The sequence below is a fragment of the Apus apus genome, chromosome 1 (genome assembly GCF_020740795.1).
Source record: "Apus apus isolate bApuApu2 chromosome 1, bApuApu2.pri.cur, whole genome shotgun sequence".
NCBI classification, from domain to species: domain Eukaryota; kingdom Metazoa; phylum Chordata; class Aves; order Apodiformes; family Apodidae; genus Apus; species Apus apus.
Genome location: NC_067282.1, coordinates 199,328,654 through 199,356,463, shown reverse-complemented (window position 1 = coordinate 199,356,463; position 27,810 = coordinate 199,328,654). Strand labels below are relative to the sequence as shown.

At 44.6% G+C, this 27,810-nt stretch overlaps 1 protein-coding gene across 4 annotated transcripts; it reads left to right on the top strand.

The window, feature by feature from the left end:
* Positions 1 to 5,715: 5,715 nt before the first annotated feature.
* On the top strand, positions 5,716 to 25,460 carry OPTN (optineurin). 4 transcript variants are annotated; one of them, XM_051628926.1, is made up of 14 exons: positions 5,716 to 5,840; positions 6,585 to 6,764; positions 8,550 to 8,749; positions 11,276 to 11,434; positions 12,712 to 12,785; positions 14,867 to 15,001; positions 16,132 to 16,216; positions 19,483 to 19,598; positions 20,278 to 20,427; positions 21,531 to 21,624; positions 22,247 to 22,405; positions 23,080 to 23,210; positions 24,124 to 24,203; positions 24,431 to 25,460. In XM_051628926.1, the coding sequence occupies exons 2-14, from the start codon at positions 6,599 to 6,601 to the stop codon at positions 24,550 to 24,552; spliced, it is 1,671 nt and encodes a 556-aa protein (XP_051484886.1). In that variant the 5' UTR covers positions 5,716 to 5,840; positions 6,585 to 6,598; the 3' UTR covers positions 24,553 to 25,460. The 4 variants fall into 4 exon arrangements, with proteins under 4 accessions (XP_051484886.1, XP_051484910.1, XP_051484900.1 ...); XM_051628950.1 differs by lacking the exon at positions 5,716 to 5,840 and adding an exon at positions 5,891 to 5,981; XM_051628940.1 differs by lacking the exon at positions 5,716 to 5,840 and adding an exon at positions 5,912 to 6,017.
* Positions 25,461 to 27,810: the final 2,350 nt, after the last annotated feature.

The following is a 27,810-nucleotide window of genomic DNA, read 5'->3' as shown; positions in this document are numbered from 1 at the left end:
AGCTTTTTAAAATACAGCTGTGCTTCCACCCAAATATTTTTTATTTGACCATCTCTTTGCAGCCAGGAAGCAATGTTTCCTTGATGTGATAATGCATGATGGGAGCCTGGCTCATCTCTCCCCATGGCCCATATGGTGGTAGGGAGCTGCAAACATAATTCTCTTTTAATGATGAACTAGGGTGCATTTTAGGATAAAGAAAACAGTATTATCTGGGAGAGATTTCTGCCACAGTACTTTTAGAATAGAGGCTTCCTCAGCCATCTTCTGGCTTAATTTCTTCTTGCGGCTTTATGGAAGTACCACAGATCTCCCCTATGAGGAAACATTGAAGAGTCACTTCTTCCAAGGGGAGCATGCTGCACTGGACAGACCACTGTTCTCCCTCCACAACATGCACTGTCATTGCTCCTTGGCTATCCAAGACTTTGGGGACACCTCCCACTAGATCAGGTTGCTCAAAGCCCCATCTAACCTGCCCTTGAACACCTCCAGGGATGAGGCTTCCACAACCTCCCTGGATAGTGTCTCCAGTGTCTCACCACCGTCACACTGAAGAATTTCTTCCTAATGTCTAACCTAAATCTCCCCTCTTCCAGTTTTAATTCATCATCCCTTGTCCTCTCATTACAAACCCTTGTAAAAAGCTCCTCCCCAGCTTTCCTGTAGCCCCTTCAGGTACTGGAAGGACACTATAAGGTCTCCTTGAAGCCTTCTCTTCTCTAGGCTGAACAGCCCCAACTCCCTCAGCCTGTCTTCATAGCAAGAGGTGCTCCAACCCTCTGATCACCTTGGTTGCCCTTCTCTGGACTCACTCCAGCAGCTCCATGTCCCTCTTATTTTGGGGGGTCCAGAACAGTGTCCTTGACGATGGAAGGGGTTGGATCTAATAAATCTTTAAGGTCCCTTCCAGCCCAAACCATTCTGTGATTCTATGATCTGACCTGGAATCCTCATGTTTCATTCTCCTCTCTCCATAGCTCTCCAATTCCTTCTCAAAAACTCCCTAAAATAGTCCCACTTTTACTTTTGACCATCCTTAGGCAAAAGTAAATGTCCCTCTCTGTCTGCCAGCCCTGGGTCACACTTGCTCATTGATCTGCCTGTGTTTTCCTGGCACAGCTGTAGTTGGCTGCAGTGCCACATTCCAAAGGCTTCAGACATTTTCTCAGTCTGCTGCCTTCTTGGTCCACATTTCACACTCAGAAAGAGCAAAAGAAAAGGGCAAAGATGCCTGTGTTTTTAAACACTTGTGGTATTCTGGATCTCCTGACCTGTTCAACCGATGATGATCTGGAAAGAGAATTGGTGCCATCTATTGGAAAGAGAAAACAAGGACAGCTGTCAGCTTGGCTTTTAGGGGGTTTTTTTGCACATCTACCCATTTGATTTTTTCTTTCCCCTTTATGATCAAGGGTGTAAGGACAGAAACAGCAACACCTGCTGACATGGCAGCTGTTGAATGTAATGTTCTGCTCCCTGAGTGGAAACCAGGACCTGTTGAGTGGTCAAGAAAGGAGAAGACATCCCAGACAGGGATCCCACAGTACTATCAATGGCAGTTATTCTGCAGTCACAAGTCAGTTCATCACTTCTGAACTGCCAGAGACAGAATGACAAATCAACCAGACTTGTGGTTAACGATTTGCTTTTATTCTCAGCAAAAAGTCTAAAGCATCTTACTGACAGGCAGGAAATTACTTTGTCATCAGGGTTCCTAAAGCAGGGCCATGCACCTAGGAAGAAAGAGTGTGGAGAACTTTTCATGGCTGCTGCTGTTGCTAAACTGACAATAAGTGGGACGTTTTTGCCAGTTTGACTCCAATCACTAAATTTATTAGAAAGGAAAGATTACAGATAACATTTTTGACTGGTGATGGAGCAAGTTCATTCTGAGATAGAAATCAGAGCTGATGATGGGGAATTCCAGGAACTCTGCACAATCAAACTGCAACTCATTTGAGAGAAGAAAAACCTGAAAAGGAAAGCCATTACAATTTCTCTACATGCCAGCGAGTTCTGAATTAGGCAATCTAAAAGCTGTACTAGAGGTACTATTTTTACTCTTCTATGCTATTGCACAGGGATGTTCTAGAATTGCAGTTGTAAAAGAAGTTATCAATTTGGTTGTATGTGGGAGGGAAAGTGGTACACGACACACTGTATTAAACTCCACAGAGTGGGCCAGAAGCAATTAGTTAAGACGCATTCTTTGGCACTACCTTTGTTTCACATATCCTGCCCACAACAGGGTTATCAGACCACAGACATGATCTTGAGTCACTTTTTTCCTACTATTTTATTTCTGTCAGCTCTTGGCTTCCTGGATTTTGCATCTGATGATTCTCCTTTTGAAGGTGACAACAGTATCAATAGCAATAGATTCAGTTCTGGACTGATAAAAATCCAGGACGATCCTAGATCTAACGTACCATACCATCTGTTAATGGCAGATAAACATTCAGATCATATATCTGACTTCCACACTCTTTGTAGCTGTTTTACTGTAGATGATAATCTAAGGCCTGACACTGTTCAACATAAATTTTACCAGCTGGCTCTAAGCCTTCCCCAGGCCATGGTAGCACTTAATTGTTGGAAGAAATAAATGCATTTCATTATCTTACTTCTCTCTAGGTTATGGTGACATTCATCACACAGTACTGCTGACTGCAGAAGTTGGATGCACTTCACAACATCCACTCTCCCCCACTTAATCTGCTTAAAGCCTGCAAAGAACATATCTTTCTGGTGTTTTCAAACTACCTGCCAGTTGGAAATGAAGCCTAATCAGCAAATCTGAAGTCACAGCAAACACTCCAGCATTTACATTGGCAAGAAGCCCAGGTGTTAATCAAGGGTAGTAGTTCTTCCACAGACCTGTAGATACCTCTGTGGACAGAATAAAGCAACATCTTTTTAAGAACCTGAGCTGCACAGAGGAAGAAATCCAGACTGGTGCAGTGTTTAATCCCAGTGTCCTGAGAGAGAAGTCAGTCTTTGGGCTGTCTGTACAGTATCTATGGGATCCTGGCCAAAATCAGGAGTTTCCAGCAGCTATCACAGCAACAGTCAGAAGGAAGAAGTCAATGGTGAGATAGAAAGACAGGAAGAGCAGAGCCAACGTAAGAGAGCCAAAGGCAGCACGAGTTCCACATAATATAAGACAGACAGGCAGGCAGATAAAACTTAAGTGTGTATACACAGAGATATATAGAGAGATGTTCCCTGTATCAGAGCTTTCTGAAGTTCAGGCCTGTGTCCCAGCTTTGTCAGATCCTCAGGGTTCAGTTTCTGGACAACTGCAAAAACAGTATCCAAGCTGTTAGCCCAGGGCGAAGAGAAGATAACTCAGTACAACCCTCTGTCATTTCAGACTAAGCTAAGCTGCATTATCTCTCACTTGCTGAGGAGTAAGGGTGTACACAGGGACTGATTCCGTGGCTCAGCTGCCACAAGGGAATTTCTTAAGGAACTTGACTGAACCTGAGCCCTCAGACCCAGAGCTGACAGATAGATACCTGTTTTCACAACCAAATGCTACGGAATGGCTTGGGGAAAGCCAGACACTTTTATACCTCTTGCTGCCAAATATTTAACATCTGTGCAGTACAGCATAGATAGATGAGCTACTCATTAATCAGCCCAGCAGCTCAGACCATTCACCAGGAGATTTAGAACAGAAGTTTCCTTTCTTTATGGAGCCAAAACACTCCACTCCTGTGTGTTACCCATGACCTGCAGAATGGACAAAACAAATGAATCACGTAAGAGACTGTGGTGAAAAACAAGGTCTGAATAAAATAGGTGGGCCCAAACAATTGTCTTCTTGGTTGCATTCCCACAGTGCTGATGTGCAACAAGAGTTTTGTGCAACCACTTTCAGTGTGCCTTAGATAGAAGCGATTTCTCCTTTTATTAAAAAAACTTGAATGGTGTCATTTTTTTCATTTTTCACAAGGCCCCTCTGGTGATGTCTCCCTCCCCTATCTATACAGACTTTGGCTTTTAAAAAGCAAAATGTTTAACCCCAATTAGAATCAGACACATCACTTCTGATTCCCGAACAACTCCCTTCCGTTCTACAACTGCGAGCAAGGACTGTTCTTGCACTTGAATCTCTTCAAAAAACTGGGATACACACAGATCTTATTGGCAGTGAAGAACATATCAAAAAGCTAAATTGCTTCCCCAGAGCTCGGATATTTGCTGTCTAAATAAATTATGTTCCCAAAAATGAATTCTGGGTAATAAAGCCAGAGCTGGGATTACTTCAGGAACAAACAACTATCAGAAGTGCAATAAAATAGCAAACGCTTCTTTAAACTGCTCTGACAAGTTGTTCTTCTTTTGCCTTTGCTGCACACACAGTAAGGCCCTGCAGTTTGCAATAACTTAGCTGACAGCTGAAATGAAGAGCTGTGATGAGCTGCTAGTATTTCTGTTCCTCACTCTCACAGAAGCTACTTTTATTGCCCCTCTGGCTCCCATACATTCCTGTCTAACACACCAGCCATGGATGCAGTGATGGAAGATGACAGTAACTGAGAGATCTCACTCCTGCAAGCAGAGATCTCAGGAGCTGGATTCCCTTTGTTAGCAGTGTCACCAGAAAGCAAATGCGTTATGGGCTCAGCATTCATAAACTTGCTATCAGATTTGTTCTCTACCATGCAAGCGGTCCCAAATATTGGCTGAGATTTGTAACCTGCACCCTCAGGTTGAATGCTGAAGTTGCTCATCTACGTACGGGTTGTTCCCTGCCACTGTTCACCATCCACCATCCATCTTCCCCTGGTGCTTGGGATCCCTGGCTGCAGCACTTGGAGAGCAGCAGGGGAGACCACCCACAGAAGGGCAAGACTTCACTCAACAGCAGATGCTTCACAGCTCCTCGGAGATACCAAAGCAGATTTTCAAATCAGAAGAACTTCTTTTAAAGCCAGGCAATTATTGAATAAAAAAAATATTGGTATTTTCCATGTAGCTGACATTTTAGCTAGAATGACACTTTTCCCATTGAGAAGAAAGGAACCAAAATGCCCTAGCTGGCCCTATGATGTGAGAACAGGCACAAGACTAACCAGGCCAGACACTGCATCCGACCATGACATCTGACAGCCCTTAGGGAGCTGCATCCCCATAATGTGGCAAAACCCAACCTTGACTAATTGCATCCCATGGCAATAATCACCAAAACGTCAGTAAAGCCTGTGCAAAAAGCGTTGTTTTTCCTTCACCTCACACCCGCTGCCTGACCCTGTCTTTTAGGCCTTCCTAACCGTCCCTCTCGATGCCACTCGCTGCTCCATCCTATCTTCTAGGCTTTCCTTCTGCTGTGGAGACCTGAGAATTTCCCTCTCCCCCCCCGTCGACGGGCAGTGCGCTCCCCACACACGCCTTTATGTCTCCTTGTGGAATGTTGCTTTGCTTCCCGCCTGGCTGGCGGGCCCTAGACTATTCCCGGCGGGAGGCCGGGAGTGTGGGAGAGCAGCGAGATGCTGTGTGAAGACGAGCCGGGGGCAGGCGGGCCCGGCGCCGGGGAGAGGCAGGCCCAGTACCGGGGGCAGGCAGGCCCGAAGCCGCGGGAGGCAGGCCCGAAGCCGGGGGCAGGCAGGCCCGGCGCCGGGGAGAGGCAGGCCCGGTGCCGGGGGCAGGCAGGCCCGGTGCCGGGGGCAGGCAGGCCCGAAGCCGGGGGCAGGCAGGCCCGAAGCCGGCCCTGCCGCCGAAGCAGCGGTGGGCGGGCAGAGCGGAGCTCTGGAAGTCCCCGCGGAGGAGGCGGAGGCGGGGAAGGGCCGTCAGCTGAGCGGGGCCGCTGTCATGGGCACGCCGTGAGGGGGGTAAGCTGAGAGAGGCGCGGCGGGGCCAGGCCGGGTTCCCTTGGCGGCGGCCCGGGGCGGGCTCGCCCGGTGACTCGGCGGATCCGGAGCGGGCCTGCGGGGAGGGCGAGCCGCGCCGGGGAAGGACAAGCGGGGAAAAAGGCCGGTTTGCGCCTCCCGGAGGCCGCGGGGGGCGAGGTGGGGCCCGCGGCGGGACGGAGCGGCCGGGACGGGGCAGAGGCGGGCGCCTCAGGCCTCCCCGGTGCCGCGGCGGGATGCCGGGCGTGCGGTGGAGAGAGAGCAGGGGCAAGAAAGCGAAAATGAAAGTTGAAAAGCCAGCGGAAATGGCATTTCGGCGTGAAACGCAGCGCCGGGGCCGAGCGGGAGGTGGGATCCCGGGGCCTGCCGGGGCCGGGCGGGTGTCGGAGGCCGCTCTCCTCAGGGCTGCCGGCTTCCCGGAACGCTGCCAGGTTGGTGAGGGAAGGAGTGGAGAGTGGGTGAGGCAGGGGCTCGGCTTGTTTTATCCCCAGAGCAGGGGGCCTCCCGTGGAAGAGGTGGTTTAGCCCGAAAGGATGTCTTGGCGATCGTGATGTTGCTGTGTTGGCTCAGTCCTGCCAGAGGGGCAGGCAGGTCAGAGGGGCTGGGGGGTGTTGTGGCGAGATGTGTGGCTTGCTCGTCTGAATAAAACGAAATGTATGGTTATGTTTCACCTATAAACATTTATTGGGAGAGAAATCGAGAGTTTTCTCTTTGCAAACCTTGTAGTTGACACTTCGGAGATGTCCAGCAAGTTGAAGAACCGAACTGCAGAAAATGGAGAGCATCCCAGGAGTAACATGGAAAATGGAACGGACAGTGTGGCTGCCCCCACCCTCAGCACCTACACCCCAGAAGAGATGGTACAACAGATGAAAGAGCTGATCACTGAGAACAATGAGTTAAAAGGTGAATGTGCATGTGAACTGGTCTCGAAATGCGAAAGTCGTGAGTCTGTTCTCTGCAGCTTTTTTTTATGCATTCTGTGCTCATTTGCCCTTGCTGGATAACATTTCATACCTGGGTAGCATTCATTGTATAAGCAACTCTGGAAGTGGGAAAGCCAGTTTTATAGGACACATCAAGTTGAATCAGTGTGCAAGATAAGGGGGAGAACAGCCCAATTTATGGGTGAATCATTTGCTTCAGAATTACACATACAAGCAGTATTTTAGGAGGTGGGATAAAACATTTCTAGCATATGTTCTTTACTGATTAACATCTAAAAGCTGGTTTGGTTTGTATTTTGGGATTGTTGGGCAACTCCACTACAATCAGAATAACATTTTGCCATAGCTGCATCAGGAGGGATGGGTGCTGCATAATGCCCAGAACACTTTGGGTTAGGATGGTCTCTGAAAGGAGCTGCATCCTCTCGGGCAGAGAGGGGAGTTGGAGCAGGCTATCCTACACTATGAATGTTTAGATGTGGCAGCATCTTCTGTACTTCAGAAGGAAGTGGTGGCCATGGCAGGGTCTATCTTGGACAAATCAGTAGGTTTCCCTGAAAATGCCTAATGAGTTAAGTCTTTCAGGTGAGAGAGCTTTGCATCCCAAGAGTTTAGGTGTCGGGTATGTATATATTTATTTTTTTAATGTATAGAACAAAACCCAAGGGATTTGTGAATTTTCTGTGTAGAAGACAGAGGTCCCTGCCACTGTTTATAGGGCAGCAGAGCATCTAGTCACATATCTTTGTGTACTGTGTTTAAATTCCACCCGAATAATTTCTGGACCTGGTCCAAGTTCTCTGCCTTGGAGTCTCCTGGGTATCTGGCAGGAAAGCTATTTCTAGGAGTGCATCTGGTATTTTGCTAAAAGTCCCTATATCATATAAGATAACGTTTCGGGACCGTATTTACGGCTGCTGGAACTCATGCCTTTCAGAATCACCCTCCAGAGCTACATTTATTTACACAACCTGAAGGATTTGTTGGCAGTTTATAATATGACATCAGGACATAATAGAAATTACTGGAAAACACAACATAGAAATGATTCTTGAGAAACTGGCTGTGAGTTTGTTGCTGTAAAAAAAACAAAAAAGCAAGTCTGAAATACTTTCACTGACTTTGACCACAAACCTTGTAAGCATTTTGCTGTTGTAAGACTGACTTTGTTATATACTGACTTTGTTACACATGCATGGCTGCCCAGCCTGGGAGAACTGGGTTGGGTATATTTTTTCAGTGCTGTCAATCAAATCTGAAGCAAATGTTGGAGTAGAGCATTGCTGGGCATATCTGAGACTTTCACTTTGATAGCATCAGTTTTCATGCAGCGATTTATTGGTCTGAAACATCTGTTTTCCCTACCAAGCCTCAGGAGTTGCAGAATCTCAGTTCAGTAGTTTCACTTGCACTGATTGTGTAAATAACACATGCAGCAAGATACTAGCTGCCTCTTCTGAACAAGACTTCTTGCTTGCACTTCTTGGTTAAGAAATAAGTCAAGAAGTGAGAGTGTGGGCATGTGATTTCAGCAGTGGATTTAATGTTATTTATTTAAATGCTAACGAACTGCAATAAGTTTGGTTTTGGTTTGGTATTTAAGATACTTGGGGAGGAGGTTTGCACTGCATACCCAATTATTGGTAACCCCCTGAAGAAGGCGGAGCTCAATGTAGGGGAAATGCGCTGTTTTGTTGGCAGAGGATTAATATGAATCCATGTTTTGTCTCTGGCTGTGGTTTAGAAGCCATGAAGGTGCATAACCAAGCTATGAAGGACCGATACGAGGAACTTTCCATCTGGCGAGAGAAGCAGAAAGAAGAACGAGAATTTTATGAACTGAAGTTTAAGGAAGCTAAGCAGTGCTTGCTAGCCAAGTGCATTGAAAATGAACAGCTACAGCAACAACTTCAGAGCTTAAAGGGAAGTGAAGGAGCTGAAACGGTAAATAAGGAATTGATTGGATTGACATTATTTTAAATTGAAAGTCTGGGGCATTCATGTGCCTTCAGCACATTGGGAGGTTTGGAGATTTGTTGTTATGCTCTGACTAGAAGTCTTGCCTTATTTTATAAAATTAGTCTTCTCAGAGTATAGTAATTGTGACACACTAGAGATCATTTACTTCTTAATTAACATTTAATTAACAATAACAATTAACATTATTGAAGAAATAAGAAAATAACGTTTCTTGCGAACCTTTCATTTTTTATTTTGCTTAGTGTCAGGTATCTCTTGACTTTGTGCCTCCCTTTGCTTGTTAGATTATCTCTCTTGATTTTTTATTTGCTTTTGTGTGTTTGTTTCCAGGGAGAACCTGACATGTAAGAAAAAAAAAAACAAAAATATGTATTTTTATGGTATCATTCTCCTCTCGTAAAAACTCTCTTACTGAGGTCAGGTTAGATCTGTACTTCTGCCCCGTTTTAGTCTGACTGAGCTTCCTCCCTCTGTTTAACCTTAGGCTCTGTAACACATCGTTTTAATTAATTAAATTAATGAAGCAGGTGATTGCTTAGTGGCCAGACAACATCAATTTGCAGGTAACACCAAAAACATCTGTGAAAAAGCCTGTTAAAACAAAACCTACTGTGTGTCCCACATGGTTATGTGAAGAGGTGTTTAACAAGAAGTTTCACGCTAGAGCCAAACTGATGAATCCTTGTATCTGGTACCTCCAGGACCCATATGGATTTTCTGCTGCCTGATGAAGGAGGAGTGTATTAACTTCTCAGCAGAGACACTAGCACGCTCCTTTCCTCTCCTGACCACCTATTTTATAGAGCTCTGTAAAAACACATGAGTGTGTAAACAAAAATTGGCCAATGAGTTCAGAAGTTAAAAGGGGGAAGAAGGTCATCTATAAACAATGTGGTTGTGTAAGTGTTATTCAAACAGTCTTTACAGGCTAAAAGTTGTTTCAGAATTGTCAAGGAAACTCAGAATTTCATAAATCTGGAATAGGTTTTATGGGGAAGTAAAGGATTTTTTCTGCCTCTACCTGTTTCAGAACTTCTTGTACTTTAAATACTGAAAGTATTTTACTGACTGAGTAATCCAACCTGCTTGAGTAATTCAACACCCAGATAAATAAAAATAGATTGCTTCAAATTACCTCATATCAAGAGTACTTATAGTACTCGTAGACTAAGCCCTGTTTTTTCTGATTCTTTGCAGTTTTAGTAACTGTTGATAACTGTAATTTAGACAGCAGCATTTTCATTTCCAGACATGACTTTCAGGCTGACTGCCATTTAAGCCAAAATTACTTTCACTTAGTTCTACTTTAATTGTTTTTTCTTCTTCTTTTGTTTAAAAAAAGCCTGAAAAAAATCCTCTAACAGACTGACTTAAAATTAGTCTAATTTCTCTCACCTCTGTTTTACTATTAACTGAGGTCCATTGCTCCCATTAAGTGACATTTCTATTTCACTCAAGGCAAATCACAAATCTATTGTGTTGTCTCCCTCAGTGATAAAGCAGCATTCGTAGGAGGGTTTCTCTTGGAATTGTACCTCAGTTAGCCCAGGTTGCTGTAAAACGCTCTCCTCATCACTGGAGCTGACTAATTGCATCCTTTTCCAGCCTAAGCACAGAGTCAGGGACAGCAGCAGGTCAGGTGGGTAGGGTGGTTCTGCAGGATGAGAAACACTCTCAGTATAGCAAGAGTTTGCAGATTTGGCATGAATGATAGATGAGAATGTAATTCAGACTCCAGGAATTGTCCAGATTTTACATGGATGGTATGTGATATAATAAAGACAGTACCAGGAGGTGGAAGGCTTGGATTGCAAAATGAGAAAGAAACAACCTCACAGAGAAAGTTTTCATAATGGGGAAAGGCATCTAAAGGACAGAAAGATAGGAGGCTTTCTGGTTAGGTAGAGGCTTAACAGAGGGTTTTGAGGATCCTGGGGAAAATAAAGAAGCAGAATGGTGAAGGAGACAGTCCTGACTGGAAGGAGAGATTAGGTTTGGGGAGAATCTCTGAGGGACAGAGGTTTTGTGGAAGGGAGGGAACAGAGGGAGAAATGTATACATGGCGCTGGGGTACAGTGGAGTTGTATGGTGAGGAAAGGCTGAAGGTGAGGTATGTGGAAAAGCTCTCTGCCCACCTCTCCCTTCTCCGCAGAATCTTAGGTAGATTTGGGAAAAGAGGAATAAGGATATGGTCGAAAAAATACACATAGTGAAAGGCATAAGTTAAGGGAAAGATTTACATCCTAATTATCTGTGCATTCAGGGAACAAGACCCCTGTTTTTCAGAAGCAGGATGATCATCCTTTGATTACCGTGCCTTCAGTGGTTAGACTTCTTGCTGTCTAGTGGCCCAAAGCATAGTTTAGGAATCTGTACACTGGGCTTTTCCAGGGAAGGAAGGGATGCAGGACCCCATTGTTACATTTAGGCTCTATGCTCCTTGGCTTGTGTTTCCTTTTGGTTGGCTAATGCAGGGTTTGTTTATCCCAGGAGGGCTGTGGGGCTCTGGAGAAGGAAGCGAAGCAGCTGAAATCCCAGGTGCAGCGGCTCCAGGCTGAGAAGGCAGATCTGCTAGCCATCATTTCAGAGCTGCAGGTCAAGCTGAACATCTCATTGGCAGAGGATTCCTTTGTGGAGATTGGGATGAACGTGAGTGGAATAAAAAGAATACAGTGACCTGTGGCCAGAAGCTTTGGTTCCAGCTTTTTTTGCAGACTGAATTTTCTCCTTATACAGGCTAAAGGATGAGGAAGACAGGTCTTGAATGTAATTATGTTGACAGTGTTTACTTGATGACATTCTACAGTGAGATATTTAGCACCCTGTCTTCCTTTAGTAGAAAGGGTGAATATATACCCCTGTTAATTAAAAGTCTTTAGAGAGGAAATAGCAAAGTGACAGCAACAGCAATAACACAAGATACAGACACTGTGCATATGGGAGAAGAGTTAGACTACCTGACATGGAGCACTTGGGTGGTACCAGATGTAATGGTAAAGGACTTGGGATTTATTTTTGTCCTTCCACCTTCATGCTCAAAATAAATTAATTTCATAGATAGCCTTCACTGAATTAAAAATATTCTCTGGAACAACCAACATTGTCCAACAGGTGACTTCTAACTAATTAAAAAAATTGAGTCTTATTTTAGTTGCAATTTCTGGCAACACCTTTGCACAGAAGGGGGCATTTTGTTTTGAGAAAGGGACTCACTTTCTCCTGACAGATACACAAAGATGCAGGCAAACAAAACTAAGTGCAAAGCTGTAGAGTGTTCTCTAGAGGCACAAAAATCTACATTTTCTACTGTTCTTCCTATCTGAAAAATACAAAATGTGAAAATCTGGGTCTCCACTATTGCTGAAATGGCAGATCCCTCTCTGGAAAGTAAAAGTACAACAAGAAATTAAGATAATTTAATTAAAACTTGTTTGGAGTTGTTGAAGGAAACTTCGGACTGCAACAAACCTTCAAAAATGTGTCCTTTTTGTACTACAAAGATTCTTCTTTGGGCTGCAAAGTTTAAGGAGTGAGCTTTGTAGTGGGAAAGAAGAGTGATTCTTTTGGGAGGCAGGAAAGTGTTTTTTAGGCTTACATTTAAAGTCACCTGCAGTGATGTTGGCTGTTGCTGCCTGGTGCTCAGTAATCTTTATAGGGCAGAGTGGCCCTTGAAGTTGCTGATGAAAAGAGAAGGTCAAATCTCATTGTTGTCCTCTTCTCTGATCAGTCTGGAAGAGATACAAGAAAGGCATGTAAAGTATTTTAAGTTAAGAATTTCCAAACATGAAACTGATCTGTAGGAGTTTTGTGTTTTATTTATTTATAAGGCTAGCATAATTTTGCCTGTTTTTCTTCCTTCCTTAAGTAAATAAAACTCTGTCCTGTGTAGTCCAAATACCAAGCTGGTATTGTTTTTTCTTTCCTAGGAAGAAATAACTAGAACTGCAAAGGAACATCAAGAGAATAGCGATGAAATGACCAGTAACATGTCTATGTATATGTATGTATGTTCTTGTGTGATGGGTGTGATTCAGACTTCTCCGAAATATTTGGTTTCCAGTGTGAGGGAACTTTTTTCTGTGAGGAGTGCACTAGAAAATTGTGGTTTTCTATGGCCTTGCATCCCTCCATTGCAGTAGCTCTGCCTTCCAGCCGTGTCAGAAAGACCCTCAGCTCTGGCATTTTTCCTTCCAGTTTTCACTGGCTGACAAGAGGCAGTGCATATTCTGGCCACTTGGACAGGCATTTACATACATGCTGACTTGCCAGCTTTTAAGGAAGGTCAAACAAAAAATCAAGAGGGGCTGCAGGGACTCCTTCCCCTCTAGTTATTGGAGACCATCTAATAGAGTATCTGTCCTCTACCCAATTATAATGATTTGGTAAGAATCAGAGGTCTTGTAGTCTTTCAGATCTGAACCCTCTCTGTTCTGTTTCTGCATGGCTAGTATAAAGTGTATTACAGTGGGGTAGGCAGACAGTGCAAGGACATAGTCCTTATTTTTCAGGTTACTAAGCTTAAGATACCAGCATTCTATTTAGGTTGCTTCTCAGAATTTGATCTTTAGATCAGCTGCAGGGCTCAAGGGACTTCCTTGCCACTAACTGAACCTTTAGTCCTCATGGACATAGACAGCTGATACTATTAAACTTCCCATTTTTGATACAGCCCAGTTTAGCAGCTAGATGCTTGTGGCTCAACTCTTTTATTTACTTTGTGGCCTTTGCTTTGGGAGAGAAAGGCTGTAGAAAATGCTAAGGGCATAGCAGACCAGCAAGCTGTGCTCCATGGACAGATTTTCCCTTAAACCCCTGTCACTCCCGACATAAATGCAAATAACAGTGTTTTAGTGTAATGACATAGAAAATTTGTCCCTCAGCATGCAGCTAAGAAGTTGAAGGAAAAATACAGTTATGGTTAGGGATGAAACAAAGATATTATGACCACAGTCTGATCTGCAAGTGTTCAGCTTGTCATTAGATTACATTCTCTCTGGGAGTTGCTTACCTTCTGATGAATATCTGGGCTGTATCTACAAGAACAGGGGGTATATGCACCTCTTAAAATATTCCCTATGTCACCATGTGTCTCTGTGCAGCATTGAAACTTTAGACTGGTACTGTCAACAGGTTCAGAGAAATGTGATCCACTCTGGACAGGTTTATTTCTGTAAGAGTAGAACAGTACACTAGAAGTCCCCTGATAAAAGTTATTTGCTTAAGATGTCTTGGCTGAACACTGGCTTTGGGCTATTGAATTTTGCTCACAAAAGACTTGTAGCTGTGAGAGGTACATAGAGACTCTTACTTTCTGTTCTGAACTACAAAAGCAAAGTTTGAAACACAAGATGTTTTACAGCTGAGATTCTGAAGTGTTCAGTGTATACAACCCACCTGTATAGCTAGGGGGTTTTGACTCTCTGTCTGAGTGGACATAAAAATGGAGGGAATGGAATACAGGATTTTATACTAGGAAATTAACTTACCTTATTTTTCAGATAGTTTTGGGGTGGGTTTTTTTTTTTGTTCACTTCTACAGTACCATAATGAGATTTTGAAAAGAGATATAGAATATGAGGGAGCTGAAATATTGAAGAGATTTTTTCTGAAAAAAACCCACAATTTCTGATGGCCATTTATAGTGGAATGTGCCTTCCTTTCCTGGAAAGGAGTGAGACAGAGATAAGGAATGTTGCATGTTTCATTGGAAAAAAAGATGTTATTTTGGGAACAGACAGCAGCACTTTGCAGAAGGGGCTGCAAAGTAGGTTAGAATAAATACACTGGGTTTTTACATTGTCTTGAGTGTTTTTGTTTTCCTTGCTTAAGCACTACATTGTTCCCCCAGCTTGAAGGGGACTGAGGAACGTGCAAAGCAAGGGCTGCATTTGCACAGACAGGGACTGTGGCTAATGGCCTGTGGGTAGGTCTTAGTTCTTGGGAATAAGCCCTTTGCTCTGAACGTTGGTTTTCAGCACTGTGTGAAATGATGGCCTCTCAGACTTGGTCCCAGAACTAGGGGTTAGGGAATACTCCAGTAAAATCATAACTGTTTTAACTTACTTCTGGTTTGGTTTGAAGGAGAAACAAACCTGCCGATGAATCGAAGAATTTGGAGTCTGAGGAGCTAACTGTGAGTCAGCTGCTCTGCAGCCTTAGAAATGAAACTCAGAAGAGGGAAAAACTTGAGAAGGAGCTGCAGGATACCAAAGAGAGGTATGAAGTAGGTGTACTGTAACATTTGGAGCTGTTTTATTTCAGGGTTGCTGCAGCTACAAGTCTGTGACTGATCAGAGACAAGCTGAAATATCAGTCTGACCTGGATAATGAATTTCCCGAGCTCTTGGTAGTAACATTTTTGTGTGGTCGTCCTCACAGAGATAAACCACAGGTTCTCTTCCATGGCCAAAAGAGTTTCCATGTTTTATTCTTATTTCCTGTAGCACCACAGATCAACACAAAGTTCCCATTTCCTCTTGGGTCCAAACTTTCCCCAGCTTATGTCAGAATGGTATGATGACTAGTTGAGGACATTCACTCCACTCACTCCTCCGTAGTTCCTTGTATGAATCATCTGCATGTGTGGCCTTAAGCAAATCACTATGTATAAAACAGGGATTACAGTCCTCTTCGTGATACTGGCAGGCTGCATTTAGCAATGTGTGAGCTTGGAAAAGCTCCTTAGAAATGTCTAAAATAAGTCTTAATTCCAAACTTGCCTAAGAGAGTTTTTCCAGGGAGACTTCTGTAAGTGTCCATCTGAGCTCAGTTACGTTGCTATAAAGCAGCATGACTCTTCAGGCAGGGAAAATTGCCTAAGCAGTAGCTGTTGTAAATCCCCACTTCACAGAGATAGAGTAAGACTTCCTGGACATTACCTAGTGAGAAAGGTTGGTGTCACAGTAATTGCCTGTATGTGGTCTTCCTAGAAGAGGTAATGAGGCACATCCAAGTGATTCTTAGAAGTTTCAGCTTCTGAAATTATTAAAGGAAAACAGAGGTAATATTAATTCCTGGATCCAGTGAACAGACTGACCCATTTCCAAAGGGTTAGCAGTTTTGGACTGTACCAAAGAATGATCACTGTGGGCTGAATGTCACTGTTCTTCACCACACCTGCAGACCTACACATCCATATTAAACATATGTGCTGGGTGTCGTCTGCTTTTCAGGAGCTCCCATGACTGTGCAAGTTTTACTGCGTGTCAGTGCTTTCAGTTCTTCCTCTTATTTGTTGCTGTGATGTTAGAAAAAGAGTGCATCGTTTGCATTAAATCCTTCAATAGCCACCATTTCATTTTAAATGTAGGCCAAATCCAGTGTTGTTGGATATTTCTGTTTTCCAGACTGTCAAAGCTAGAGAAGGAGACCACCAACTGCCTGGAGGGTGGGACACAAACTGAACAGCAAGAGGAGGAAACTTCAGAAGCTGTAAGTACCTGTCCTCCTGAGCTGAGATTTAACAACATAAAACTTACAGAGGTAAACAACCTCAGGGCCTAGATTTCCACTTGCACTCAGAGAGCAATTACCCTGCACAGGGTACAGCAGTGAATTTTGAACTTTCCAATCAATATCTTGGAGGTGGTTCCAGATTGCATCAGCCAGCAGAAAGAGGTGAGATTGGTGGCCAAGAATTAAGGAAACATGACATAACTGCAGATATACCTCATTGCCCTGGCCATGCCCACTAAACAGAGAGAGTTGCAGTCATTTTTAGCTCCAGAAAGTCTTCCAGACTGGATGAATTTCCTCACTGCTGCCTAGGTCATCTTTTGGATCAGAATCCAATGACAACATACTGTAAAACAGACTTTAAATGTGGAGCTCATGTGGTACTTGGTTTGGTGCTTTTCTCTTGTGTTTGGTGAGATGTATTAAAATTATCTTGGATTGAGACATAGTTTCAGGCAAAGTCAGTCCTGTTGTTTTCAATTAAGGGTTGGAATGGATGTTGGGGTTGGGATTCAGCTCCTGAATCAGACACCTACATTTATGTGCCTATTGTTGTAGGCATCTGTGTGTGAGTTAAGTGTGTTAGCTCCTGCAGTAGTGGAGATCCATCCAGGTTCAGTGCAGGCAGTGTGGGTTATCTGAGGTGCTGCACAGCAAATATGCTGTGGGACCTGCTGGAGACGTGCCCTTCTGAAGGCCAGGACAAGTGTTTTAGTGCAGGTCTGGCTTAGCTAAACAAGAGCAGTTTGTGGTCAGGTCAAGAGGTGTCCTTTCTAAGGAAAGCAGATGATGCCTCAGCTAATTCTTTCCATTATTTTTTCTCAACTTTGCCTGAGTTATAGCTTGGGCCAGATGCTCCTCATCTAAGTGCTGATACTGAGGTCAGCATAGTTACATGCTTATGATGGCAATCGTTTCCATTTGTATGCTGCTTGGTTTCATCAGAGGGCTCTTGTCAGCAGAGCTGTTGTTATCTCCTTCTGTTGTAAAATGTAGATCTCTAATGGAGCAGTGTGTGAGGGTGCAGTGTGCATCATTTGAGGGCCCTGCATTTGAAGACATCCTGAGAGAGAATGGCAAGTTTTTCAAACCTGCTTTGGCTCCATTTGGAGAGAGGAGTGGCTGGGGGAATAAAAGGTCAGGTCTCACAGGACAAGTTATCTTAGAGCACCACTGCAGTTCCTGCTCTGGCTTCCCTAGGAGGCTGCTTGCAAGCTTCCCAGAAGCAGAGATCTAGGAGGCTGGGATTTAGGTGATTTAGGCTCCTTTCCTGGCCAGGCTAAGAAACGGGTTTTAGGGAGAAACAGTCTGTACGCTGCACTGAGATTTTTTTAATCAAGTTAGCCTTTTCTTTCAGTGAAGCTGGCAGACCTGCTTTCCAGAAGCACAGATTGATTGTGTTCCAGTTAAGTAAAATATATTGAATTATGATGGCTTTCACCAGAGCCCAAGAATTCACACTCCAGCTTTATTAGAAGTCAGACCCTTGCCAGTGATATATAGTTTCATTTGCTGATACATTTTCTGTTAAGGCAATTTCTAGTGATACCTGGTTTCTGCAAATTGAAATGCCATGACCTTGGAAAAATCAGTGCTTTTATTTGTGAGTGTGATTGAATTAGCTGGATTCCTGCATAAAATAATTTTGTGGTTTGTTTTGCAACTGTGATGGTAGAACTTCCTGCTTCTTAGATAGGAAACACATGTGGTATAACTGGTGAATGGCACTAGCTTGGGCAGCTTGCAGAGGCCTGTCCTCAGCAGTATCAGTCAGGAGACTGTTGTGTTCTGTCTGCCCCTCAGTCACACTGGCTGAGTTCCACACTTCCGCTCTGGGTGAAGTGTGGAAGTGTTTTCACAGGTTATCATGGATGAACAACTTCTATGGCTTCAGTTGCCCGGGGAAGTGATAGACGTACTCTATTGGAAAACTGGAGCTTTTCTTCAAGGAATTAGGAAAGCAGCCTGCTCTTGATAACATCTGGTGTCTTTTTAGCCACAATCACCCCGCTCATTCCCAAGCTGGACTGGAGACTTTCAGTGCATTTGAAAAGACATTATCAGTGAACATTATGGCGCTAGGGACAATTAAACCAATGCTAGCATGATTATGAGATTCAGATGTTTCTTTAGGAAAGCTCCAGCACCTACCTCCAGAGACTACAAACCGACAGGAGTCAAAGGTTTCATGTCTTCTAGAGTGTGGGAATATATTTTAAGAATTGAAACTCTAAGGTGTCCTTTGTGTCTTGGGTTGGAGGAGAGCCCAGCTGCTATTTCTTTCCTCTTCTTGTCTCTTTGCCTGTCTTAAGGGTCCTTCAGTAATCTTCCTGTGGACTGAAGGCTGAGTAAAAGGGCAAGTAACTCACAACAAAAGTCTACTATAAATCATCTTCTTAGTTTGCAAAGTTGATAAATGACTGCATGGTAATGGAGTTAAAATTTGGGCTTGTATTTTCTCCTTCAACAAGTCAAAGAACTGAAGTCTTCCAGATCTGTGGTACTCATGCTTGTGGTGTAGGAGAGGTTGATGTGTGTAGGGAGAGTGCCAGTTGGCTTAAGGGGTTTCATGTGTAATCAAAGTAAATAACAATGCATAAAAACTTCTGTGTTCTATGCTTTCTGCCCAAAACAAGAATGAAGGAAACTAGAATGGGTGGGGGGGCTAATGCCAGTACAGGATGTAACTGGGAAGAGAAAGTCTAAGGTTTTAGTCTGCCTCATCTTCTTCTAAACTGCTGCGTCAGTTCTCCATCTGCTGTCAGACCTCTTTCTAAAGAGCTCAGTGATGGCAGCAGACTGGAAATCTACCTAGGGGTCAAACACTTGTTTATGTTTCTTTGACAGACTGTAACTATTGCTTAGGGGAGTGGCAGTGATCACTTAAGTGTGCCTGCTCTGCTCATGTGTGTTTTAAATCGGGAACTCTGAGAAAGAAAATGTAGATGTTTCCTATCTGTATGAGGTGTATTCTGCCAACACTGGAAAGTCAGTAGTAGTGTTGTCTTTAAGTCACTCAGAATTTATAAAAATGTTAAGTCAAAATGGGGTTCTGCCACATTTAGGAATTATGAAGCCATGTGGACAAGGCCTTAGTATTGATTACAGAGGGCAATGATGGATATTGACCTAAGCTGTTTTCTCTAGAAAAAGAATATTTCCTGGTTAGATCTCCTAGTTAGCCTGCAGCTTTCCCATCCTCACTTGTCCATATGTAATTTTTCTTATTTTTTCTCTAAAAGGTTGGCAGTGAAGTAGAAGCCCTGAATTTGCAAGTTTGTGCTCTGTTTAAAGAGCTTCAGGAAGCTCATGAGAAGTTAAAAGAAGCAGAATTGATTCAGAAGAAGCTTCAAGAAAAGTAAGGTTCAGAAGAACAAAAGTTCTGCCGTGACACCCAGTATATATTTGTATGACAGCTCCCACTGTGGAAGCTCACCAGCTCTACAAATACCAACTTAAATATCTGTTTCATAGACATGCTGTAAAAGATTGCTCCTTCTTTTTAAGTGGAGATGAAAGTACAGAAATACAGTAATTGTCAGAAAACCTGAGCTGCCAACCTAGTTCTACAAATAGAACCCCAGTGCTGTGAATGTAAAGATTTAGGTTTTAACCCTTCCTGATGTAAAGGCAAATCTTTCCTGTTTTCTGCTTCATATAATCAATCCCTGATCTGGTCTTCAGGGAATAAGCTAAGGGACCTGGTCATGGCCCTCTTCACATGAACTGTCTGTGCTTTTGAAGACTAATTGTGAAGGTTATGAAAAGTGGTTACAGAAGCCTCAGTTTATTTGTTTAGTTTTCTGCCAAATTCCAGTTCTTTGAGATTCATAGTAGTAGGAAAGTAAACGTTGGTTTCATAAGCTTTGTCTTCTGATGGTTGTGTATAGATTTCATTTTTGTCCCTCCTTTTTCTTAATCAAAATAAGTCTTCAAAGTGAACCACACAAAGATTCTTTTTGTAATATGCCTAGTGGGACAAATCCATCAGGAAAAGATGAACAGGAGAGATCAACCTTTTTTCCTTGTTCTATCAGGTGCCAAGTACTGGAAAGAAAAAGCTCAGCTGCTGCCTCAGAATTGGAGGAGAAGCAGCAGCTAATATACACCATAAGGAAGTTGGAACTTCAGGTGGAGAGCATGCAGGCAGAGGTCAAGCTGGAACAAGCCAAGACACATGAAGAAAAGTGAGTATGACTTAGTTCTGTATTTTGGGGAGGTATTGTCAGTGAGGAAGGAAGTCCAAGAGAATCTGGCGAAAGGGGAATTGAACCTGAAATACGAGGTTTGTGTTCTGCGTCCTTTGAAGCCATCTTATGTTTATAGAGTCTGAACTAGAATGATGCATTCACCTCAGCATCTCTGTTACTTTGAATCTGGAATCTGGATTTTACATTAGGCCCAGATTGTTTCCTTTCATCTAGTGAACCCCTCACTTAAGAAAACTGGAACTGTGAGCTCTGCCTTGCATCTTCCTTTTGTCATCAAGTCAAAGACAGAATAGGGTTAGGAATAATATTCAAACAGAGAAAGCAGCAAAGTGACACATTCTGTCCCACTGAGTAGCAGGGGTAAATGCATCCACAGCTTGGGGGGTAGTGTCTAGTCAGGGGGTGGCAATGATGAGAAAGGGATGTTAATTAAGAGGTTTACAGTCTCTACAATATATTTACAACTAAGAGAGGTAAGTATACAGTGAAGCTGAGATAAAGACTCATTGTTTGTTCTGGCCCCCTTCTTCCCTCCATGTGCAATCCATGTAAGGAGAGTGAAAAGGTCAGTCCAAGCTATATAGAGAGGCTGAACTGCCTGGAGGCAGTTTTCTGTCTGCTAGAGAGGCTGCATATTATCTTTGGAGTCTGTGTCTAGTTCTTCTGATGAATTCTCCTTCACTTGAAGTCTCTGAGTCAAGACTTGGATATTCTTCATAAGATTTTTAACAGTTTGTGAGCTTGATATAAAATTACTGAGTGATGGATTCTTCAATCTGAAATGCATCAACAAAGCTTTATATATATATATATTTATATATATATATAAAAAATAAGAATCAATAAGGACATTTGTTTGGACTCAGTCCATGGGAAGAGCAGCACACAACTCATTGGGAGAGAGATGTGGAGACATGGAACATGATTTTTTTCTCATCAGAAATGCAGCTTTATTTTGAAGGAGCTAGTGGTGGGTTTTGTGGGTTTTTTTCAAAATTCTAACAGATTATTTAGATTTCAAAGAATTTTTAAGTATTCCAAAATTTCACCTGTTTTGTTTTTTTTTTTGTCATAAACAGGGCAAGATATAGTAGCTTGCAGGATACATACAGCAAACTCCTTCCTGAACTCAATGAGGCAATGAAAACAATCGATGAAATGAAACTCAAAGAGGTAAACTCATCACAGGAAGAAATCATTGTTACTTAGAAGGGGAGCAGGAAGGGATGGGAGAATGTGTTTAGGAACAAATTTAGGCAGGAAACACACATACATCATGTGCTGTCAAATACAGAAAACTTGATCCACACATGTGGATCCTTCTGTGGTGTTTTCTAGATAAGGTCTATTCTGCAGTGCAGTGTGGAGTCCAGTCCTTAAGAGATCAGTAACATGCAGAGGTATTTAGGGGTTCCTGCAGTGTAATTTGTAAATCTGGGAAGGGAAACCTCTAAACATTTTTGTAATCTTAAATGTAACGTGTGTCACAGTGAGGTCCTGCTCATAACTGAGGCTGTGTGGAACTGCCAGATTCTTCCGTGTAACTGTGCAAACTTGGAGAACACCCTGTGCAGTGTCCCATTAGGGAGTCCTCCTTTGACTTGATAGAGTGTAGCTTGAAAGCTCAAACTAATCTTGAAGTTAAAATATCAGTCCCCAGTACTGTCCTAGTCCAAGTTGCTTTGATGACCAGAAGTGGAAGCTTTTCCAAGGGCAGGAGGAGCAAGAAGCAAACTTTCACTTTAAGCAGTGTCACATTCTGAGTTCATCTCATAATTATAGTTCTTCCTTGCAGCTGAACAGAGTGGATAAAGTTGTGGTGGAACAACTGAACACAAAGGTGGAGCTGGCAGAACAAGCCCTTGCTGCAAAGCAGCTCCAGATAGATGAAATGAAGCAGGTCATTGCTAAGCAAGAGGAAGACCTCGAGACCATGGCTGTGCTCCGTGCTCAGGTATGGGCTCTTCTCCAGAAATTGGCTACTTCCCACACCCAGTGTTCAGAAACCAGGAGGAGCAATTTAATGGCTTACTCTGGAATACTGAATGATCTGCTTCCTCAATTCCAAAGCCTAGTTCCCTTATTCAGCCTGCCTTGCAGATGCCTGCATAGCCTTTACCACCATATCCTATGGTTCTGTAGGAGGAACTATGTGTGCTGGAGCCTGGAAAAACAAACAAAAGCTGGGAATATATGTGTTTGTGTATTTAAAACCACTGTCCTAAGAATTACTGCATATGTTTCAGGGATGATTTTACTCAAAGCAGTGTGTGTGTGTAAACAGTGACTAAAAAGGGTCTGCCTCACATTTAAGGCACAGAAGTGACATCTTGGCTCAGTTCAACTGTCTGTGCCACAGATGGGTCTGTGTCATTGGTCAGGTCACCTCCTTATTGCTTATTTATACCTCATCTCTGCCTCTGTACAGCACTGTCCCAGGTAAGATACTTGAAGCATCTTCTAGAGAATCCAGAAACTCCTGAGTCTTCTTCACCTTGTAGGTAGTGCAGGTCTTCACTTTGCAGTGCGTAGGTGCTGTGGGAGTGTTTTAAGTAGATGCAGACTATGATACAGATATTTTGACATACAAGTTACAAATTCTCAACATTATTTCATTTCTCTGATCAGATGGAGGTTTATTGTTCTGATTTCCATGCTGAGAGGGCAGCAAGAGAGAAGATCCATGAGGAGAAGGAGCAGTTGGCTGTCCAGCTGGCATACCTGCTAAAAGAGCAGCAAAACCTTGAAGAACTTAGCCGGTGAGAACAAACTTTGGCTGAGCTGCCTTTGAACTGTTTTTTTACCCTGTGTGCTGGAGTTGACCAACACTGTCTCGCTAGCATCTCAGTAGAAAGGCAAAAAACTTTGCAGACATTTATTTCTTGTGTAATTTGAATTTTAAAAGAGGGGGGGAAAAATGAGTTGGCTGACTTCTCATTTTAATTTTGCCATAGAACTTCTGTAAGGCACGTTAGTTCTTACTTGGGTGCCTTAGGAAGATTTCACTTTGGATGATTCATAGTTGGTAAATTCTCCCTACTGACTGTGAGGCTGTTCTAGCCTCAGTTTTAGTGGTGAATCTGCAGCTGAGCTGGCTGTCTGCGTGCCAGGAATATCTGCTGCTTCTCCACGTGGTAGTGCTGAGTACTCATAGTTTCAAGTACTGTCATATCCTGAAATTGCACCATGTTAGCACTCTGAGCTATAAAAGAGTCCTCCAATCACCTTGTGCAAGCCGTGGGTATAAGAAGAGTGCCCAGAATTTGAGGAATCAAGTTGTGTTTCTCGTTAGCTGTGCACTGAACCCTTCCTGTGGTATAACTTGCTTTTCTATTTCATTCAAATCTGCTGTTTGCCCTGAATACCTGAGAATCCTTGAAGTTTTCCAAAGGAGTGTGCCCCAGATCCCCAGGTGTGTAGCTGCCTAAATCCTGCTGGTGTCAGCATCTGACAGTGGCTTCAGCAGGAGCCTGGCACCATCTCACAAAGGGACAGCATTTCTAGGTCCTGTTTCTGAGCAGCAGTTGTGAACTAAATGCATGCCCAGTTGACAATTATTTACTTGCAAATACATTGATTTATTTTGAATCCTCTTAGCTTTCCTGGAGACAAAGGGAAGATACCTTTTGCTGAGTCTTTTTCCAGAGCCCTTGACTGAGTTACTCTCTACAGGAACTCTTTGGCAGAGATGCAGAATCGCCACGGAGCCAGGGCACCAGATCGGGAACACTCGCCTCGCCTTGTCCAAAGAGGTACCTAAGCCACTGCTCCAGCTCACAGGGCCAGGCCCTGCTGTGGTCAGTTTAAAACAGCTTTGCTTGACTGCCAGCAGCTCCCCCGTGGCTGTTCTGGTAGCTACAGAGAGCCTAATCCTCTGGCTGTTAGGAGCAAGCCACCTATCCTCTTTCAACCACTCCACAAAAAAGAGTGGAGTAATCAAGTAGTATAACAGGTAATCATGTATCTTCTCTGCTTGCAGGAACTGGTAGCCAAGACTGGCCAGAACAGCGGAATATCTCAATGTATTCATGTCCCAAATGTGAAGAAATTCTACCTGATTTGGACACGCTGCAGATCCATGTTATGGACTGCATTAATTGAGTTATGCCCTCCAATTCATCTTCTGAAATTTCACCTGCCAAAACACTTTCTTGGTTTTTTTTCCTTCCTGGTCAAATAATGCTCAAGTCTACATCCCATGAAGGAAGTTTTTAGGGTTTTTCTCATGAATTCAATGGGAAAAGGGAAAAAATCCTACCCTGTTCTGTAGTCACTAATCTTGTTTCAATCTGCTTTAGGAAACTAATTTTTATAGGTGAGCAACATGGATGTGTAAAGAACTCCCAGAATGTCTGCTGCTATGAAATCTTTAAGGAACATTCCCCTGGTGTACTCTGTTCTTATAGCTTGCCCATAGAACAGGGGTGAATCAATAAAGTCAGAAGGGATATGGGATATATACCTGTCAATTAAAGTACTGTGAGCCTGTAATACTAAATCTCATATACTATACATCAGGAAACATACATTTAAAAAAGCTGTTTGAGAAGCTTTCAGCAAGATGGAGTAGTGTTGTATTCATCAAGCATTTGAAATGAACCCTGATTTCTCCAGATGGCAGTTTTATTGCTGCCCTAGTGACCACACTAATCTGATGTTAAATTTTTGATGGCTTCTGTAGCTTCTTGCTTAGCCAGATGTGGGCAAGGTTTAAAACAGATGATTTAGATCTGATAAATGTAGCTCCTGGTGTACCTAAGTCACTTGGTTTTCTAGAACTGTTAATTTTTAAGGTGTTGTGTTGATTCTACTTTATTACAATAAAACTAATTTGAACCTGTACAGTATTGTGCTAGAAAGAGCTGAGATGGATGTGATGTAATTTAAAGAATATAATGGATTTTCACATCTCAGATCTATTGCAAGGATAAAATTATCTATGCCTGTGAATACTTTGGAAGCTGAAACAGGATTACAAATACATATGGCTGAAAAGCTCATGTAGAAAAGACTGTCGTGTATTCAATCTGTTCTTGCCCTCCCTGGTGTTTGTATCTCAACAAAAACACAGTTCTTAACTTGCCGTTTCATAGGAGAGGGAAACACAGAACTCTTTAACAAAAGATGAAGCAGCATGAGTGGCAGGACACAACTGGAGCACATTGTTGGGATCCATGCCAATGAGGAGTTGAATGTCTTTTGCAAACAGCTAAATTGTACCATTGGAAACTGGCAGGGAAGGGAAGTAAAAGAGACACATGAAAAACTTTGAGCATCCACTATGCTTTTTCCTTATGGCATCATCTTCCTGCTGAAGAAAATAAAATTGGTCACTTTGTCACAGGCCAGTTGGAAGGAAGTCTCCAGGTCGTTTTGGACTGGTCTGCCAACCTTGGTATAGGGAAAGATTTTTATTTTTTAAGTCCGCTGTTCAAAACGGAATCTCTGGAAGCAAATATTCCAGAACTTGCTACAACCAGTACTTAAATCTGTGCCATCTTGTTTTGTGGTAGGTGTGTTAGGCTCACTGAGGGGCACCACAGATTTAGTTTGTGCCCAACCCACTTCACTCTGATTGCCAGAGCTGTGAGCTGGATGTTCAGAAGGAGCAGGGTCAGCAAAAGGAAAACTGGATTCATCCTGGCTCAAACCAGGACAACAGGCCTCAGGGCGCCAGGCAGCCCCACAGGGCGGACACAGCACAAAGCTCCAGCCAGGCGGGTAACCCCGGCCTGTCGCTGCCACCCTCTCACCCGGGACCCCCCGCCCCCAGCAGCTCTGGGGGCCCAGACCCCGCCGCCCGCCCACGGCCGGGCTGGCGCCGGCTGCCAGCACGAAAGATGGCGGGGCCGCCCCCACCCCCCCCCACAGCAGCCGCCTCCGCGCATGCGCGGGAGAGGGCGGGAGCGGTTGGAAGTTTTGGCGGGCGGCGGGAGCGCGCGCGGCGGTGAGAGGGGCTGGGGGAGCGGGGAGCGGGGATGGGTGAGGGGGGAGCGGGGTGCGGGGATGGGGGAGCGGAGAGCGGGGTGCGGGGCTGGGGGAGCGGGGTGCGGGGATGTGTGAGGGGGGAGCGGGGCTGGGGGAGCGGGGTGCGGGGGGTGCGGGGATGGGGGTGAGGGGGGTGCGGGGCTGTGTGAGGGGGGAGCGGGGCTGGGGGAGGGGAGAGCGGGGATGGGGGAGCGGGGCTGGGGGAGCGGGGTGCGGGGATGTGTGAGGGGAAAGTGGGGGTGAGGGGGGTGCGGGGCTGTGTGAGGGGGGAGGGGGGGGTGCGGGGAGCGGGGCTGGGTGAGGGGAGAGCGGGGATGGGGGAGCAGGGGTGCGGGGATGGGTGAGGGGGGAGTGGGGATGGGGGTGCGGGAGGACGGGGATGGGTGAGGGGGGAGTGGGGATGGGGGTGCGGGAGGACGGGGATGGGTGAGGGGAGAGCGAGGCTGGGGGTGCGGGGAGCGGGGCTGGGGGTGCGGGGAGCGGGGCGGGGGGACGGGGCTGTGTGAGGGGAGAGCGAGGCTGGGGGTGCGGGGAGCGGGGCAGGGGCTGGAGTGATGGATCCACGGGGGAGCCGTGGAGGGGCCCTTCTGGATGGGGAAGGCGGCCGAGCGAGGAGGGGAGAGGGGTTGGGAGAGAAAGTAGGATCTGGTTTGGGGGGGGGGGGGGGTGGAATCTTGGGCGGCGCTGAGGGAGAATCGGGGATCCCCTGGGGATAGAGATGGGGATCCTGAGGCTGCCGTGGCCCATGGGAAGGGAGGAGGAGGAGGAGGAGGCGGCGGGCACAGCAGAGCCAAGCTCTGCCAGCCCATCCTCAGGAGACACCGGGGCGGGCTGCCCAGGGAGGCGGTGGAGTCACCATCCCTGGAAGCGTTCAAAAGAAACACAGATGTGGTGCTTAGGGACGTGATTTAAGCACCCAACGGGTAGATTCGGTTGTTGGAATGAGGTTGTGGTTGGACTCGATCATCACCTCCAAGGTCCTTTCCAAGCAGGATGATTCTCGGGATCCAACCCTGGGCCAGTGTCACCAGCAGGAGGCTGGGAATGTGTGGTGGCCGCTAGCCACCCTGCTCCTGTGTGCTCTGAGTTCTGTTCTTTACTGGAAATTAATATTCTGGAGCAAAAGAGGAGAGAGAGCTATTTAAAAATGGAGTCTGTGGGCAAAACAAAAAGTCTGCAGCACCTGTAAGCAGAGACACAGAGTCTGGGTTTGTGAGTCATCCATCCCCAGTGGATTTCTTTCTAATCCAGAGTATCCCCTTGAATAAGCCTATGCTGATTATTTTTCATGGCTGTGTGCCTGTGAAATGGAGGAGCTGTGAGAAATGTAGAGCACATGCTTCCAATAGTAAGAACTGTGCTGTGAGGAGA

Excerpts from the sequence above, each read along its gene's own strand:
- OPTN (XM_051628926.1), top strand. The coding sequence starts at position 6,599 with ATGTCCAGCAAGTTGAAGAACCGAACTGCAGAAAATGGAGAGCATCCC. Across the intron at positions 21,625-22,246 it reads ATGAAATGAAACTCAAAGAG|CTGAACAGAGTGGATAAAGT; the intron begins GTAAACTCATCA and ends TCTTCCTTGCAG. Across the intron at positions 23,211-24,123 it reads AACCTTGAAGAACTTAGCCG|GAACTCTTTGGCAGAGATGC; the intron begins GTGAGAACAAAC and ends TACTCTCTACAG.